At 39.9% G+C, this 18551-nt stretch overlaps 2 protein-coding genes across 4 annotated transcripts in view; both read right to left on the bottom strand.

The window, feature by feature from the left end:
- Window positions 1-6954, bottom strand: part of LOC110955732 (phosphatidylethanolamine-binding protein 4) — a 55949-nt gene extending 48995 nt beyond the window's left edge. The window contains exons 1-3 of one of the 2 annotated variants that reach the window (XM_051950527.1): window positions 6857-6954; window positions 4416-4504; window positions 4040-4172 (exon numbers count right to left, since the gene is read on the bottom strand). In XM_051950527.1, coding sequence (XP_051806487.1) covers window positions 4040-4172; window positions 4416-4504; window positions 6857-6859 — 225 coding nt within the window. In that variant the 5' untranslated portion in view covers window positions 6860-6954. The remainder of the gene's footprint in view (window positions 1-4039; window positions 4173-4415; window positions 4505-6856) is intronic. The other variant, XM_022200841.2, reaches the window with a different exon arrangement.
- Window positions 6955-7053: 99 nt separating this feature from the next.
- On the bottom strand, window positions 7054-18344 carry LOC110955733 (rho-related BTB domain-containing protein 2). Of its 2 annotated transcripts, none has more exons than XM_022200842.2 (10): window positions 17831-18344; window positions 15893-16094; window positions 15663-15766; window positions 15387-15572; window positions 14310-15250; window positions 14101-14219; window positions 13256-13406; window positions 13064-13152; window positions 11348-11453; window positions 7054-10936 (listed from the first exon to the last, which is right to left on the bottom strand). In XM_022200842.2, the coding sequence occupies exons 1-10, from the start codon at window positions 17890-17892 to the stop codon at window positions 10731-10733; spliced, it is 2166 nt and encodes a 721-aa protein (XP_022056534.1). In that variant the 5' UTR covers window positions 17893-18344; the 3' UTR covers window positions 7054-10730. The 2 variants fall into 2 exon arrangements, with proteins under 2 accessions (XP_022056534.1, XP_022056537.1); XM_022200845.2 differs by lacking the exon at window positions 17831-18344 and adding an exon at window positions 17617-17758.
- Window positions 18345-18551: the final 207 nt, after the last annotated feature.

Genomic DNA, 18551 nt, shown 5'->3' with positions numbered 1-18551 from the left:
GCAGAAAAGAACACTGAGATTCACCAAAAAAAAAAGAGGAGGGGGATCGTTGCATTTAAATCCTCTCTCAACGCCCCCACATGTTTTAGCAAAGCATAAAAATCATTCACGGAGAGAGAGAAAGCGAAAAAGAAAAAGATAGAGAGAAATAGAGAGGAAACAGCTATTAGCAGCAGTAAGCAAGCTCAAGAGATCATAGTGAGGCAGCTCTAATCGCAGTAATGGTTTAAACCCTCATTCCATCCACCAGATGCAAGAAATGTCTACCCAAAAACAAGGCTTTGAAATCCCCCATGTCTAAGAATGTGCCCTGTGGCTATGGTCCTTGCTAAAAAAAAAGAAAGAAAACAACAACTCCAAAACTGTCTCCAATTTTGGAGTAACTACGTGGTAAAGATAGCTGTGCTGTGGTCTGTGTTGTTTACACCAACTACATCAATGAAAGATGACCATCAAAATAAAGACTAAAATAAGTATTTTAAATAATGTGCAGCCTACATTAATGTCAGTGATTTCGGGTGAGGAATCAAACATAACTGTGCTTATATGGATGCACATGAGAGCCTTGAAAATATAGAACTTAATTAGTTATTTAAAAAACATTTGAGACTATGTGTTGTTGGTATGGCAAGAAATAAAAAATATTCAAACTAAAATCAATAAAATCAGGTTTTTAAAAATGTGCATGAAAGACTCAATTCAACAAAAAGTTTGTGAAGATGCTATCTGCTTAAATGATGTGACAAATGCACACTTGGATGACCTACCAAATATATACAGGGCTTTCAATCCTTTACATTCAGTAAATTCTTTTTTCTTTTCCCTTTATTCTTTTCAGCAGACACAACGTTATTTCAAAGGTTTAAAGTCCTTCAGACAAGTTTACAGGTTCTTTAAAGAGAAGGGAAGGAGTTTACTTTCTGTGAAACAAAATTCTTACAAAACATTTCGGCTTTTGCAGCAAATGTAAAAGCTGAAGGTCTACCAGGACAAGATGCTGATTAATTATTTTGACAATGCTTAACTGTATACAGAAACACAAAGTTACTTAAAACAAGTAGCAGAATGTTGTCATAAAGTGAATTTTACAATGGCCATGCTGGAAAAATTACCCTTCACTACTCAGCTGACTGCCAGACCTCTGCAGCACACAAATGTCATTCATATATTTCAACAACAACACATTTATCTTGTGTGACTAAAAGAAGCTGTTTCCTGCTACATTTTTGGTTACTTGCTTCTGATCATGCTTTAAGACACTTTACATTGCCAGGTGTCAATGGAGCTCAAAAATACGTCTTGGCTTAACAACCAGGAAGGCTGCTGTGAGAGCACAGTACTGACTCTCATGCGAAACCTGCCCAGCATGTAATTTACAAGGGCAAAAACTGCTCCTAATGTCTCCCTCTCCCAGGGGTCAACAAATAATTAAGAAAGCTTATTGTCATTCCTACACTGTATATGTCAAATATCTTTGCCTTCTGCCTGTCATTTGATTGCTACCTTTCACACACAGATGTTTCTGTTGAGACTGGGGCAAGAAGCAAGGTTTTTCGACTGAAGTAATGCCCCTAATTTCCACAAAGACCCTAATTATAAGGTCTTTATACTATGTAATTTTGTATATTACAACTAGGATTGCAGTCAAGAAAAGTTGCATGTCTCATTTTAAGCAGAGATAGTGATCATTTGTGCTCTGTCTGGGTATAAACCATTTAAATGGGGTTTCAAAGAATGTCATTTAGTGTAACAGAAATCTAAACATAGCTGTATTGTGCATTGTCCTCAAAACACAAACACTATCCTTAAATGCTTCTTGGTCTGTGTTGTCTCCTTTGGTCCAGTGGTAATTAACACTTTGCGCTACCTTCACTTATTAGACTGTAACTGTAATCAAGCCATGTTGTTATACTTTGGTCTCATATGCCAATACATATCCCACTCACATCAAACTGTAGATGCTTTTGAGGCTTCTGAGTGTAATTAGGCTTTCTAAAAATGCTTCATTAACACACATGCCAGGTTTTTATAACACATAAGTTCATGTGGTGAGTAGTAGCTCTGAAGTTTGGACAGAGTAGTCTGCAGTTTCTGTGGCCCTTTGCTTTTGTTTTTGGTCATGAGCACGTATTTAGAGGCAGGTTTATGGGACTACTGCCCATTGTGTTCCATTACAATTACTCAGCAGGCATGCATCCCGTCCCAGTAATGAAGTGGGTGTTACAGTGGGTGGATTTGAGCGGCCACTATTCTGTATTCCTGCTATTGGGTACAAGGGCTGAGTGGCAGAGAATAGCAGCAGCGCTGGAAGAATGGCACGGTGACAGAAAGCGTGGTGGACCAGCAGACCAACCACAGAACCACGGGCAACGATCTGAGCCTTCAATAGTGTGTGTTTACATAAGTGTCAGGAGAAATGGAGAATTACATTTCAAAGCCCAGTAAACAAAGTTTGTATTGATTTAATCTAACATGTAATCTGTTTTGCTGTCTGACACTGATTCTGGCCATAAAAGAGAATCATGTAAGACAGCATTATAGATAATACGACCATAGATCAAATGGAGTTTGGGCAAGAGAAGGGCAATAGATCATGTTCAAGCCAGACTGCTTAGCTCTGGAATTCATAAACTAGCTCCTAAATCGAGGTGGCTTTCAATTTAAGTTTTCAATTTACAGATGGAGGATTTTCAACAGGGTTTCTGTGGATGGGGACGTGTATCTCTTTCAGTCTGCCGCTCAACAATAAACCTACACAGATGATGGCCCAATGATATAAAACTAAATAAACTAAATAGATCCTCTGAAGGAATTTTTAAAATTGAGTATTTTATAATAATACAACATGACATTTAAGACTAATTCTATGTACTGTCAATGCATATTCAAAGCTTTTTCAGGTCATGTGGCACAAAAATGTATTTAAAGGGCTTTACTGTTAATGTTCTGTTCTTCTTACAAGCATTTCCAATGTTCCCGTTATCATTATTATCATCTGGAAATAACATCCTTACTCTTTTTATCAGAATGATCCAAAATTTTAACGCTACACCAAAAATTTAAATTTAAAAAGCTTGGCATTATTATGAATCCAACAAAATCATTTAAATAAAATAATTATAACTAATAAACAATTTGTGTCGTTCTGTTTTGTCTCAGGGCTGCTATTTTAAGGTTGAGTAAAGTTCTCAAACTTTGTTGACACATGGATATTGTTTCTTACACAAATTTTCTGAAGCATGCACAGCTTTGTTTGCTGTCCGCTGCACCGTAGTCTAATAACTGTAACTGACAAGGATGGAGATTTATAGTCTGCAGCTTCATTCTGTGATTTTTTTACTTTTTTTTTAAGAATCAATACTCACTTGTTAGTGAATTACGGACACCAATCCGTGTTACCAACTTAGCAATCTATGTTATTTGACATTCTGTGTAGTATAAACTATAAGTGTAGATACAACATAACCTTTGTTTAAACACAACCGCCAAGTATGAGGTGCTAGCACCACCCTTTGGCGACTAAGAACACTACAGTGAATCAAAAAGTAGTGCAGGTAATGCACATTAGAGCTGTTGACTTAGATACTTAAAACTGGATAGTTGGCTGGCATCTGAATTATCAATACATGCTTATCATTTAGCAGTGTTGTTAGTATTTTGTTTCTTGTGATACTAACCCAAGACTTGCTATACTGGGGTTTACGTGCAACTTATTTTATCCATTACTGCACTCTAGTGTTAAAAGTAAGCATTTGCACATTTCCAAATGAACACTGTGTACACAAAGACAACATTTCACAGACAGTGTAAAGCTAAAACATCCCCATACACCATAAATCATAATCCCCACCTCCTTCTCTGAGGTATAGCAAACATTAATTTGTTAAATAAATGTGAAGCGTGACCTCACCTGTACCTGTTGGATGAGATGACAGTCAGTCAGCAGTAGTAGTTGGACTAATTCCTTATTCTGACATCCCATACACAACATAACACACTGACAGATACATATACATTTACATACACACGTATCTCTTACCTGCTGTGCTCTGGAGAAGTAAATCTGTGGAGCTTTCCAAACTGTACTGACTTTCTCTCTAAGGTTCCTGTCCTTTGGAATTATGAGACATTTGTCGATGTCCAGTTCTGGATAGATTACTTCCAGCCCACCACTTTATTGAAGAGACAAAAGATGAAACTCATTCCACATGTTTTGTATTATTTCCTGTACTACAAAGTGAACAGATCCTGAGATAAACGCAGCCAGCTTGTTTCAAAAGGCACGAGCAAAATATGCGTAGTACAACATTTTGTGAGAAAAGGAAGCTCTGGTTCTTATTGTTCTCTTTTTTTCATATTACTGCCATGTTTAATATATCATTGCATCTGTTAATGAAACATTATGGGCTACTTACTGACAGAAAGAAGCATCCTGAGTGTTCAGGGTCTGTTGTGTTGCACCCAAAATGAAGACACATAAGACCACAAAGGGTGCCAGTCCAGCCTGCAGAATAACAGCATTTGGTTGGAGAATAATCTGTCATTTATAACAAGTAGCTGTCTTGAGGAAATGCTCCAAAGTTCAGCATTGCACTGGCAGACTCAAACAACATTGTTCTACGCTGCAGTCGAACTGAAAACAGTGAAGTACACTGTGACAGTCAAGATCAAATGAGGCCTGTCTACACTGACAGATTTACAAGGGTGTCACAATATTTGACGCTGCGTTTCACTTGTAATGAATGACAGTTCAGTGGCAGTTACATGTCCTTCATCTGTCAAGCAGTATAGCTCTTGAGCAGCAAATAAACAAAAACACAAACAAAAAACATGTTTTCCAGCTAATAATGGAACGTTCTGTCACGGAGGTGCTTTTAATTAAAGCCGTAACATGCTGCTGAACTGTAACCAACAATTATTTGTATTGTCTGAAATCTGTCGAATACTTTGTCACATCTCGATGTTTGTTTGTTATTAAAATTAGAGTGATGCTGAGTGTTCATAAAGGACTGAGAAAACTGTCCTACTGATAAATCAGTCAGCTGATTTTATCAACTGCTACTGGCTTATCACAGGTACAAAACGTTTTACTGCAGAACATCATGCAGAAAAAGTTGCTTGGAGTAATTTTAGAAGAGCACCAGGCTTTGTCTTAACAGTACGCAGCTTTGTGAAACACACTGATGGAAAGTAACGTAATAAACAATGACTTCAGCATTTTCTGTTTTCACTGTAGCTCTAACATATATATAAAGAATATTAGCCAAAATACTGATTTTAGATTTTTATACTCATTATTATTATTATCTGTATCAGCCTCAAAAATCTAGTTTTGTTGGACTTAACAGGAATAGCAAGTAACTTTATACTGTCATAAGCTACAGCGGGGGACATCATATCGCATTTTTGATTGACTAAAATAAGTAAGTGGTTGTTATGGCCTATATCCTTCCTGACCCTGCTTCGTATATGTAAACTGATTATATGGGCTTTCTCCACATCCTACCGGTCATCCTGGCTGACTGGTCTGGTGGTCCTGCCCTTGTTCCTCTCCTTCCTTGTGACTGATCTGTCTGCTGCCTAGTCCTGTGCTCCAGTCGAGCTGCAGCAGTCTCTACACCTGGGTTTGTAAGTGCACCACCAACCTGTCGTTCTTGGTGTGATTTAAAGTGAGCAGCTCCACCCTGTACCCCTGGCCCTTCTGTGTTCTTTATAATAATGTCACATTTGCTAGCAGCCTTGGGTTTTTCTGTATTCAGTAGCTGATGCTCAGAACCCTGTGATTTGTGTAACAAGGAACCTGTTTGGCTGGATTCACTTTTCTAAGTACACTAAGAGAGCAGGGCAGCCACCTTTGGTTCTTAATTTGGTTGGGAAATGTTATTGCTTTATTTTGTAGTTTACCAAGCAAGTTGGAGTACTCTTAGCCTTCTTTATGGATTTTTTTTCTTTCTCTTAATAAACAACACCCACAGGCCCATTTTTATTAACTAACCCTTTGTTTGTTAATTATCTAAGCAAAAATAACTTCCCTAAACCAAAAAAACACTGGTTTTCTGTTGCTTTCCTTTACCCGAGAAAAGCTGGAATGTTAACAGTGATTGAACATCTGGCTGCTGGATATTCTTATCTATTAAATAAATTAATAGTCTGACAGATAGTTTGAGCTTCACTTGAACTAGGTATATTTTTACTCGGCTTTTCACAATTCTGTGCCACCTCAAGGTCTGATTACATTTTGGTCATTGTCAAGCCACTCCTAATTATTACATTTTATCTGCTGTGCAATCTCAGCCAATCAGAGTTCATTTACACACCTGACCTTACCTGTATCTGCTGGAAGAGATGCCACATCAGCAGCACTGCACATTCTGGTTTACATAAAAGTGCTATCTGGCGTTATTTAAAGTACATTAGTGGCACTGGCAGATTACAAAATCTAATCTCGCGTTAATTTGCATTTTATCCGATGAGGTCACGCGTTACTGTGGGAAAAAATGCTAATATGTTTCTATACTTAGACTTTAAGTCTGTTTCTGTGGCACAAACACAACTTTCATGTCTTTATTTTGTGTTATTTGTTCCATGAAAACAAACAGAAATCTGCTTAAACGTAACTCTAACTTGAATCGCGCCTGAAATGTAATTTAAACTGTTGTGAAGCACGAACATTAGCATAAATTTAGCCTTCAGTTGCTGTAGCTTGTTTATATTTATAGTGTATCACCTTTAAGATGCCGACACGGTTTAACTTATCAAGTATCCGTGCAGATAGACGGCAAACTAACACTACATACAGGCTGCAGTTATGGTAAGTAGCATTTCAGTAACGACGCTTATTTATCAGTAACTTTACCATGTTTCAGATGTTGCCTACTTGTGTCTGTCTGCAGGTTTCTTCTTCTACTTCTTGCTGTTGCCGCACCTGCGCAGTACAGAATCCTACTGACGTCTTCTTCTTCTTCTTATAAATTATCCTACTGACGTATGAGGCTGCACAAGTTTCATATGACACAACTTCTTAAAAAAAAGAGACTGTTGTGGTACCCAAACTGCACATGTTGCTCCTTGTTTATTTAGTAAATATTATTTACACATTTTCAAGAACACATGCTACAGAATTTCAGATTTACAGCTCCTAAACAATAAAAACAGCTCTTGAGAACAAAAATACCTGGTGACTAAGGAAAATGTCGCCCAGGCTTTGAACACTGAGAAAACATTCAAGTTTTTTTTTCTTTTCTCTTATTATCTTTTTAATTTAATTTTCAATCATTTCTGAACAAGGCCTCTTAAACTATGCAGTAGTGATTGTGCAGCATATAATATATTCCTGGTGCTGCTAAAGCTCCCTTTGGTTTGTGCTTCTCTGCAGCTGTGATATTAGCACCCAAACATATGGAAAAGGGCCCCAGTGACAACTTCTTTGTAATTTATAATCTAATATTTTTTTCTTTTTTCTTTGTTTTTTCTACCTGATGTTGTCTGCTTATCTAATGATGTTGCAATACCCTCTAATGCAATTTGAATAGTACATGGTGCTACAAAGCAGTGCAAGTTTGTAGTTTCAAAGTCAGACATTTCAATATGCATAGTACAAAACAGTATATATGTTAAACTATGCAATAGCTTGTATCAATTGCTATGTCAAGTTTGAATTGCAGAAGTCATCACACAGTATATATTTACATGTTTGAGTTACTAACTTCCCATTTCCACACTGTTGCAGCATTTCGTAACTATGCAGACTCAAAAATTGGAGCTCGTTGCCATAAAGAAACTTTAAAATAATGAAACAAATTTGAAATCCCTGCATTCATTTCATGATTAATGTCACAATTTGATGGTTCGTCATTAGTCTGGTGTGGCCTTGATGTCAGAGTCTTTAATTAGTTTTGTATTTCCGCTTTAAAAGCACATAAACCCTTAACAGTGTTCAAACTAAAGTATACTCATCGAACTCTTCGAATTACTCACCGACTGATTGCTTTACATCCAAGTGATGGATTAGGTACACTTACAAATACACACACAGCCTAGAGAGCACCATGGCAGCTTAAGATATAGGAAACAAACTAGTGACCACAGTAACACTACTTTACATTCAATACCATACACTACAGTACACTGTACATTAAGGCATGAGGTGTTCTTAATGCAAAACATCAGCAGAAAATTCACTGAGAAATGCAATGCACTGAGGAATGAAATGCATGTCTATGAGCTTTATCAGCCACACCACCAAGGCAAATTATAGTAACACAGACTTTCCTGCTGTGAACCTGTAAGACTAAACTGTATTTTGTGTGTACTGGACACTATGTAGTAATTAATCAAAACATTCAGAATTTGGATAAAGCTGTCTCTAAAAGAGTACAATCTTTCATCTATCCTAAAGTCTGACAATTAAGATATTTAAATTGACAGTTCCTACATGTAATTAGCAATAGACAATTTGATGTAATTGAGATCAATTTAAAGCTACTGCTGAGAGCACCAGCACCACCACTTATCTACGTCTTACATTTTAAATTATGAAAAATATAAATGTAGCCTATTCTGGTAAGCCCTGCTCATGCAGTGTAGTTATTAGATCAGGCATTAATACAAGCAAGAAATAGTTTTTTCTGTCACTGAATTGATTCAAACCACGTAATCATTATACGCTGTTTGTTGGGCTCTACATGTCTGCCTAATCAAAAAATGGTGCTGAAAAGAAGAATCAATCATATACAGGATTTAAGCAAGCCTCTCTAACATATGCTACAAAAGCAAATGCTGCAATCAGAATGTACTCTTTTGACAACAAAGCATGTTTTATGGATGTACCACACATCTTTATAATGTCATTTATATGAGTATGTGTCTACTTTGCACTGTGTTCCTATTTTACTATTAGTCAACTGTTTATTTGAACTGCCTGTAATTTGCAAGTATACTACAGTATATAATAGATGTAACTGGAGGTCAGCACAATGAGTATTCAGGTATTTTCAACAACAGTTTGTAGCTGCACAGTAACTAAATGCAAGTTGGATAAGTCAAGTCTATATTCAGTATATGTATTACGTAGTAATACTGTAGGATTCTGCTCACTGCCTGCAGTGCACAATATTAGGTAACAGCACAATAAAGTGATGCAAGTTACTTGCAGTGCATCTGATATTTCATACAATTTACAATACTACCCTCCTTCACTGAGCAGCATACATCCAAACAATGCTGCAGCTCATCCTATAATCAAGTACACAAGTAGATGACAATCTTGAACATGTGAGGTGTGCAAAACAAATCAAGAAAAATGATTTGATCTAAACCTCTTCAGAACGCTTTTGGGAGCATATTAAATAACCTGGTCTCGTATCATCTCCAGTTCCTTTTTTAAAATCTGCTTCAGCATGCCATGACGTCTTCCTGTCTTTCACCACGATGCTGCTACTGGAGGTTCTTGTGTGTGTCTCTGTGGAGAAGAGTCCAGAAAGTGCTTGAGGTGTGTAGAGGAGTATGGATGACTTCACCCAGGCATGAGGAAACCTCCTGCATGTATAAGTCTTTCCTAGTCGACTGCAGATAGTTGGGGGCATCATTTGATCAACTGAGATCAATCTCTAAAGGCCAAATCACCACCAGTGACGTGACAGTCACAGAGGGATGGTAACGTCCATGTGGTCGCTTCAGCTGTGGAGATGCTGCTATTGAGTTTCTGGGATGTATTTTGTGTTGCTTTCCAGTGGGACAGTAATCAAGATGATGGAACCATTCAAACTGAAGAACTCAGAAAAACATGTGTGCTAACAAGCCTAATCAAACAACACAGAAAATAATAGGGATCTGGTTTGTTTTTGCTGGCATTTTACAGAAAATACAGATTTTTTTTTATTGATTTGGGATCTCCTGTGTCTCAGGACACTGAATGTATTCATGTAAACTAAAGCCCTTTTGTGACAAGAGGCCACAAATCACAAGATCACAATATGCAAATGCTGAGTGTGTCCAGGCTCACATCACTTTTAGCTGTGCCCGCTGAACACAAACATTCAAAAACAGAGTGACTGTACAAAAATAAACGGGAGTAGAAATTGCCAGTATTTTTCATTTATGCATATATGATCATAATAAGCATGGTCGGAATGAATGACTTTAACAACTGACTCCGGGCAGGCCATGCTATTGTTACATCCTGTTGATGAGATCATACTGTACACAGAGTTTGGTAGATTGTACAAACACTTAAGGGCAAAGTGTCATATCTCTGAGACTTGAGTTCTGTGTTGGATTGCTGGTTGTTGCAGCTGATAAGCAGCACTTGGTTATCAGTTCAGGTTAACTGTTAATAATTATCACCACAAGTGGAAAGTTCTGTGCCAGCAGAGTCCTATTTTTTTAAAGTTAAAACTCAGATGATGGAACGTACAACAATCCGTATGAGTTGATATTTGCGCCAGTTACACTGTGCCATTTGTCAGTAGGGTTTATATCACTGAGGTCTGAGTCTCATGTATACCAAGCTGAAAATCTAAGGAACAAAACTCATTACTTTGAACGCCAGATTGAGCTGACCTTGCAAACCTGGAGTGTTGTTTGACTGCAGAGGCAAACAAACAGGAGGAGAAACTGTGTGCCTGAATAATCGGGGCGTACCTAGCAAGCAGTGCTTATCTTCAATCGTATCTTTTACAACTTACATCCACACTGAAGCGCTCCAGAGTGGACCTGCCCGCACCACTTTGTCAGATGACAGCAGATGAGCCAGAGGAAGGAGAGTTCGAGTTAGGAGAGGATGGAAGGTTCCAGAAGAGCCACTTGCGTTTACATTGTCGTCTCTGGTACAGGTAGTCCTCCTTGTCACGCTCCTTGCGTGCTCTTTGGTAGTGGTCATCTTCTTTCAGGTACCACACAGGTGGCCAGCGATGTTTCTCAAAGTACTCTTGGTTCTCTGTAATAGTTTTGAGATTTAAAGAATGCCATGTAGGAGTTTCATAAATCTGTTTTCAATAGCCCACTTCTCCATAATTGCACACCACAATACAATGACAGAATGCTGTATTGTGTTAAAAAAGGCAACCTGAGCTAGATAGTACAATTGTCTTTTTGTATTATTGATCTAAACAGCACAGAGCAGGAAGCAACTATTAATTTTAAGAGTGCTTGACTACATAAAGTCTGAAGTGAAATTTGACCACTGAGTTTAATTTGCTTTTACCTATTTCATTTTAATCGACCAGCTCTATTTAAAGTCCATGCCAGGCTCTAACAGGCTACTCAAGACTCAAGTCTTCATGACCTGAAGCGTCCAAAGCGGCGAATTAAAGATTGTTAATATGCCAGCACATCACATGTATGTTACCTGTAGACTTGGCCTTCATGTCTCTGGGAAATTTGCGGCAGACACTGTTGTAGTTGGTGCAGATGTGGTGAAGACACCAACCAGTGAGCTGTTGGGCACCATGGAACTGTCAACGGAAAAATGCATTGTCATTTCTGTAAGTGGTATGTTTCATACATGGAAATAATGGTGTCACTTTGAATGTAAATATCTCCTAATTTGAGCTAGATACGCAGGACTGACAGTAAAAAACACTGTAACTTATAAATAAGTATAGTGTTTTTTTCAGTTGACCTCACATTCAGACCGTCAAGTTTACATCTGTGTGGTCAGAGTCTCAATAGTTACATACATTTTTCCTTTACATCTAAATTAAAGGCTAAAAACAGCATGCTAGCATCAGCATTCTAATTTTAGCATGCAGGGATTATTATGGCAACTGAGAAAGTACAGCTGAAGGTGACCAAGTATATTTTAGATTGACAAGTTCGGGGCCGTATTAACTCTTTTGGTGCCACTGGACTCAGGGCACCACTGGGCCTTGAGACTCTTTCCACTCAAACGTCATGTGATTACTGAAAGCAATCACACTAATAAAATGATAAACATCTCAAAACTGGTAGCAATAGTGCCACCATGTGTTGAGAAATGGCCTTGCTCATATCGAAGGCGGACGATGGTGTGAGGACGACACACGCCATGCAAATTTTTACCATGACACTACTACTGTCATTGTGTTGTTGGTTTTTTTTATGAAACTGCATCTTATGAATTACTTTTACCTCCCTATTCTACAGTTTTCATCATCATAAAGCTTGATACACACTATGCCAGCTATATCTTTTGAATGCTTCATTGAAATTATATCAAACTGGGGTCAAGGGTACAGCCTAAGACTCCAGATAAGACCGCCAAGTTTCACACAGTTTTGCTACCAGAGGCTGCTGTTGCTGAATACTAATGGCTGCTACTTCAATATGCTGAAACACGTAGTTCAGCTTCTAAAAGGGCAAAAATCCAGTCTAATTCAGTCTGTGTATGTCTTAAATATTTTAGTTTTGGGGGTGTAATCAAATATTACAACTCCTTTACAACAATTCACATTTGGACGTTTTGCATCTTTGGCATGAGTCATGGCAGTCAGCAGCTCTGTCAAGGTCCCCATCTTCGCATTGCGATATTTTGGCTGTTTTCAGCAATCACACATATTTTCCTCAGAGAATACTCTTTCTTATTTCATTTAAATTTTTGTGCTTCTGTGATGAAAATTGGCAGCTCTAAGTGGCCATGAATGTGAGCATGTGTGGATGTCTGTCTCTTTGTTTTATCCCTGTGATGGACTGTTGACCTCTCAAGGGTGTGCCCAGCCTTTTCCTAGTGGCACCTAAGACACTTATAGCTAATGGACGGAATGATGAACATTACCAAAGAAAGCCTTTTGCAAAATGAACATGTGGTCTTTGCCTGCTAGTTCATCTGTCCTTACAAATAAAACTGATAAGATTGAGCTAAAGGAAAAAGACAACAAGAAGTGAACTAAAATGGTGAGCCTGACTCCAACATTGTAGATGCCCACTGTTCCAGATCTATTGCCGTCCATTTGCAGTCTAAAATAGTTTCTTTGGCCCCACCTACTGGGTGTGAAGGTTATTTCAGCCTCCAGAGCAGTAAGCCCAGAGAATTCAATAAGAGCTTTAAGAACTGTCCCTGTTTCAGTTGACTGACAGGTCACACTACCTGGGCCATATCCAAGTACACCAGCACATCTCCATCAATGTCGGCCCCCATCATTGCTGCCTCCGTCAACACTGTTACTGTGTAGAGTTCTGAAAGAAACATTGAAGCTCGTCACTGTAGGAAATGTGCACAGTGGTTTTGTGTAAGGCAATCCTGTATTTTACAGGGTAATAACTATACCAAATGTAATACCTGTAAGTGCAACCAGGTGGGGGAGACAAAGACGATTGGCAAGAACAATAAGCTCCATTGCATCCAGGTCAGGGCGAGAACAAAACCGCCCCGTGTAGAGATATTCTAGCACAGCCCTCATACAGCTGCGAGTTGTGTTGGGGAACAGCACCTTAGAAACAGGGACATGTTGCACAGTCATTACCTAGGAGCTCAAGGCTTCAACTGGTTTGTATTTAAGAGAAAAACAAGAAGAAATCTGCTTTTTACTTTTGTATTTACATGATGTGATGAAAGCAGAATTGGATAAAGTTAGTTATTTTAGATTTTGCTACTTATTTCTAGTTCTTCTTTAGTTGCAGCAGCAACAATAGAAATAGAAAAGTGAAAACATTGTGTGTCAGAAACTGGCTCGAAGCTAATCATTGGTCAGGACATCTAAAGCTAAAAATAGCTTTAGAGTTGCCATCTCATTGTGTCTCATTATAAATGGCAAACTATCTGCAGAATTATTATTTCTTTAAAACATACTATTGTTCACTTGTATTGTTTTCTGTCAAAGTAGAAAAACTAAGTAACAAAGCTCAGAGAACTCCAATATGTTTGGATCAGAGAAGCCAGCTTAATTGTATTACAACAGATTTGGAATCCTCTAATTAAATTATACTTAGTTCACAGACCTCATAGTCCATCGATGCTCTACGTGGGTCAGTACATGTATTGATCTCTGCTACACTCGTGTGCTTTGGGTAATTATAATGTAATTAAATTTTTAATGCTTTATGAATCCACTGGCAGTAAGAATGCTGCTGGAAATGTTGAGCACTGTTTTATACAGGGCTGATTTTAGTCTGTATTCCACTCACCTCTTTGGTGCAGCTTTCCACAAAAGGCCCACCAAACATAGCTGCCATCCAGTCACAGCTAGAGATGAGTAAGGGCTTGTGGGCCATGATCGTTCCATCGTCTAGCTTGAATACTACATCTGCAATACAACAGTCAGATGCCTTGCTTAAACCTGCATCCAGTATTTTTCAAACACATGAGCAAACATGAGATATTGATTTTAGCTCACCAGAAAAAGTGCCTTTGGCCAAGCACTCTTTGACTCTGTTTGTGCGCCGTACATGGAAGGCTTTGGTGATTTCTTGGTTCATGAAGGCTTCATTGTTGAGTATGTTTGCCACCATCATCCGCAGGTCAAAGACCTCCAGCAGCTCAGCAATATGTGCAATGTGCATTAGCTCTTTCTCATTCTCATCTAGCTGACCAGTATACAGGTAGCGAAGTACAGCACGAAAAGGACCGAGCTGCATGGACTGGTCCATGTGTACTACAGTCATGGGCCTGGGGCTGTATGTTAGAGGGTCATCTACCAGTTCCTCCTGGATGCTGACGAAGGCTCGGCTCCACGAGGACAGCAGTCGGCCCCGTCGACCCCCCTCAGAGTCCTTCAAGGTGCCGTCACTAGTGCAGGCCCTCAGGTTGGCCCTGTCCCCTTCATCGCTGCTCTCACAAACGTCAAAGCTAGCAGCACGCATCAGCAGCTCTCGGCCGGACAGAGGAGCACGAATGGGCCTCTCGGTCTCCTCGTTTTGCGTGTCCATGATAAAGAGGTCATAGAACTTTGATGACGATGTCGCCAAGTATATCTTGTGTGCAAAGATTTTCTGTCGCTCCTGCAGGACCAGGATGACGTCAGCACAGTGTGGGTCCTCCAGAAGACCGACTGGATGCTCCTCGGTGGTGGTTGGGGGAGGAGGCACAGTGATTATAGGTGGGGGAGGTTTTGGTGGCAGGAAGGGCGCCTGAAGGAGAGGCCGCTGAACATTTCTTAGGTGAGATTTCCAAAACTGCAGGTGGCGGCGTGATATGAGTGCAGCTCGGATAGCATTATCAAAGACGTCCTTGACTCCAAATTGAGCAACAACACTGGTTTCATAATATGGCACTCCCAGCTCTTTGGCCACCTCCCGGCCTCTCTCTGGAGGAAGAATCTCGTTGGATTTAATGGGTCTGAAAAACAAGAAAAGGTATAAAGGCGATTCTGGAACTAGAAAAGAGTAAAACAGATCTCAAAACAAACTGACTGATCTTTCTCTGACATACTTGAAAATCTTGCATATACAGATATAAAAACAAGCTCCAGTACCTAGCTAACGGCCTCCGTGCCCTGTTCACAGCCTCCAGGTCAGCATAGCGCAGGTCCAGCTGACAGCCGACCAAGATGACAGGAGCACGGGGGCAGAAGTGCTTGATCTCAGGGTACCACATGGTCTTCACATGGTATAGAGAGTTGGGATTGGCGATTGAAAAGCATAGTACCACAACATCAGACCTGAAAGAAAACCGCAGGGCAAAGTCTCTTAACCCAGATAGGATGAGAACAAGTACTGGTAGATGACTGCTGAATTTTACAGTTTCTCACCTGCCATATGCAAAACGCCTGTCCTTATGATGGTCTCCAAAAGTATCCCAGAGCCGAAGGGACACACTGACGTCATCCACTACATCTCTGGATCGCTCTAATACCTAATCAAGGAAAACACATTGCAACCACCAGTTTCTGTAAATTATCATAATGACTCTGAGTTTACAGTTACAAATAATGCACTGTTTTTGCATTTAGTAAAAACATGCAGGAGCTTTCACACTCACCTCTTGGCATACTCTGTATTGGTCAATTGCCCAGACTGTGGGCACATGTGTGGCAAGCAGCTGATACTGAGTCAGAGTGGCATTGCAGGCCCGGGCGCAGATAAGGCGGGTCTTTCCAACTGCATTGTCTCCTACCACCACACACTTGATAGTTTCAACGTTTGGCCTCTCATAGTCCATATCAGAATCTGTCAACTGGGACCTATTAAAACATAAAAATGCGCAGAGAAAGCTGCATCAGCACCAGGAGTTCTTAACTACCGTCCTGAACTCTCCATGAGCACGGGTCAGTGCAGACGCTGACTACACTTCATCTGCACTGCTCATTCTGCCTGCAGAGCTATCAATGGATGGTCTCGTGACTTCACTGTGCCCATTCACAAGTTCCCTGTCCTTGTTACTGATATAAAAAAAAATTAAAGTGACAAGCAAACAAAAAGAGGGCACATTCTTTAGAGCAGAGTTTACAACAAGCTAGTACTGCAAATATGATACAGCTTGATACAGAAAAATAAAAGAGTCAATAAAGATAATTTTAACCAGCTTTAATTAAAAGGTAAAGAAAAAACACACAGTTCTAGTGTAATTTTGTCTGTTATTGGTTAAAAAGGCTGATAGAATTCTACATATCTGGAATTTTAAGATTCCACATTTTTGCTTCTTAAGTACAATCCAAGCATAGCATCCTTAAAGCTTATATCTCCAATCACAGCCCTAATACATTCATGCATACACCCTCATTAAATGAAATGGAGGGAAAAGGTAAATAGACTATTTCTGTCTCTTGAAAATGGTGGCTGATGGTTTAGGTACATCAGCTACTGGTTTCCAAGGGAACTGTAGTCATGTCAGTGTGTTACAGCAAACATCAGACAATCCTAGCATGAGTTCTACTGACAATGATCTTTTATTCAGGTCCACAAACACATTAAAATGAATATATATTTGCAACTTGTGCCACCAAACACACAGGACATCAAACTCTGAATGAACGCCCGCCGTCCCAAACTTGTAGTCACACCTCACAGATCCACAGCTCACATGTTTAAACACCAGACCTCCATTTGAGCTTTTTGCCCCATTTTCACCGATCGCAAACACTGCTGCACTTTAAATCATCAGCATTCATTTCTAAATTCTAACATATGTCCTCACGAATGAGGTCAGCTGCTCCTGGTGTGTCTGCCTTCACCTCAAAGGAACAACATCAAGCAAAAACTGTCCCAAATAAAGCAGCACTCCCGGTCTCCAAAGGACTGCCTCTGTAAGACGGGATCAGAAATTCATCTCTTACATGCAAGATTGTCTATTTTGGTACAATGCTCTCAATATTACTATCATGGGTTACTATGATTTTTCCCCCCTGACGGTCACTTGCAGTTGTAGCCATTCATAAAATCTGCTTTTCATTGACTGCACAATCTGCATCCCCATAGGCTCAGTCTCACCTCGTTTTCTAAGGCATATATAAACAGCTGACAGTCTGACCTTAGGCTGGGCCTGTATGACTCTGTGCAGATACACCGCCTTTAATATTGCTCATTCATATGCCCTTTCCTGTTACAGTCCACACTGCGCAACTCCAGAATTAATTAATCATCTTTTTATCAGATACCCTATATAGGCTACCCCCATATAGTGCCTATCATCTCAAATCAATACTGGCTAAGCTTCCAGGAACAGTTATCAGCCATAACAAGATGATAAAATTGTGCATATCCTACCAGAAGGACCGAACAGTCCCTCCACCACCGAGACACTAGTCATGAGGCTCTGCTGCATTACGCGTTATGTAACGCCCCGTCACTGACTCCTGAGCCTGTTTATCTGGCTCCGAGTCCATCGAGAGAGAGGCGGGGGGGGGCAGCGATAAGGAATTTTTAAAAAATAACGATTTGATCCTGTCGCTATATAGTTCTTTCATTCAGCGCTCCTTACCGCAACATAAGGAAGTGCTGCATCGGGTTGGTCGATGAACGCGATAGAAAGCAGGGCTCCATCGGATGCGGCTGGCACCTGACGGCAACTCGCGTTTAACTTCATCTTCGAGGCAAGGTGAACGAAGCTCGAAAATAGCCGACCGACCGCAGGTGTTTCGGGAGAAGTCCTCTGAATCAGGACGATAAGTCCGGCCGCATTGCCAAAAATACGAGCGCTGATCTGAGGTCTGTTGGTGCGTTGCAGAGCTGCAGCCCTGACCGTCATGGAGCCACCTCCACTTACTGTAAGGCCTCCGTAGCTAATAATAGGCAGGCGCACAGACGAAAAAAACCCCCATTCATTACAAAACACTGATCCACTTTAAAGTCGCACAAATCTCATTCCACAGCTCCTAAACAGCCTGGAGAAAGCTGCCTCCATCCAGCAAACTGCTTTCACTTGGTTTAGACTGGTGGTTAACAGGCCTGTGTGTACAGTACAAAGCGCATGCATGCATATAGTGGTCACATGCATGGCAGATGAGTGGCACAGAAAGATCAAAGATGTATGATTGGACTCAAAACATCATTTAAAAGCTCTGTAAAAAAGAATAATGCATGAATGATAATAACTGGACTTTATGTAAAATTAAAAAATCACCTGTTTGTTGGTGCTAAATTACAAGTTTGACACTTAAACTGTGTTTTATGCTGCTCTTTACTGCAGCACACTGCATGTC

The sequence above is a fragment of the Acanthochromis polyacanthus genome, chromosome 7 (assembly GCF_021347895.1).
Source record: "Acanthochromis polyacanthus isolate Apoly-LR-REF ecotype Palm Island chromosome 7, KAUST_Apoly_ChrSc, whole genome shotgun sequence".
Taxonomy (NCBI): Eukaryota; Metazoa; Chordata; class Actinopteri; family Pomacentridae; genus Acanthochromis; species Acanthochromis polyacanthus.
The sequence above is the reverse complement of the archived record's forward strand: the minus strand, read 5'-3'. Positions and strand labels throughout refer to the sequence as shown.

What these genes read in the sequence shown, in the direction of transcription:
- LOC110955733 (XM_022200842.2), bottom strand. Translation starts at nt 17,892, where the DNA reads ATGGAGCCCTGCTTTCTATCGCGTTCATCGACCAACCCGATGCAGCAC. An exon ending in CAGCACTTCCTTATGTTGCG is followed by an intron (nt 16,095 to 17,830) that starts GTAAGGAGCGCT and finishes ATGTTTTAATAG; the next exon opens with GTCCCAGTTGACAGATTCTG. An exon ending in GCACGGAGGCCGTTAGCTAG is followed by an intron (nt 15,251 to 15,386) that starts GTACTGGAGCTT and finishes CTTGTTTTTCAG; the next exon opens with ACCCATTAAATCCAACGAGA.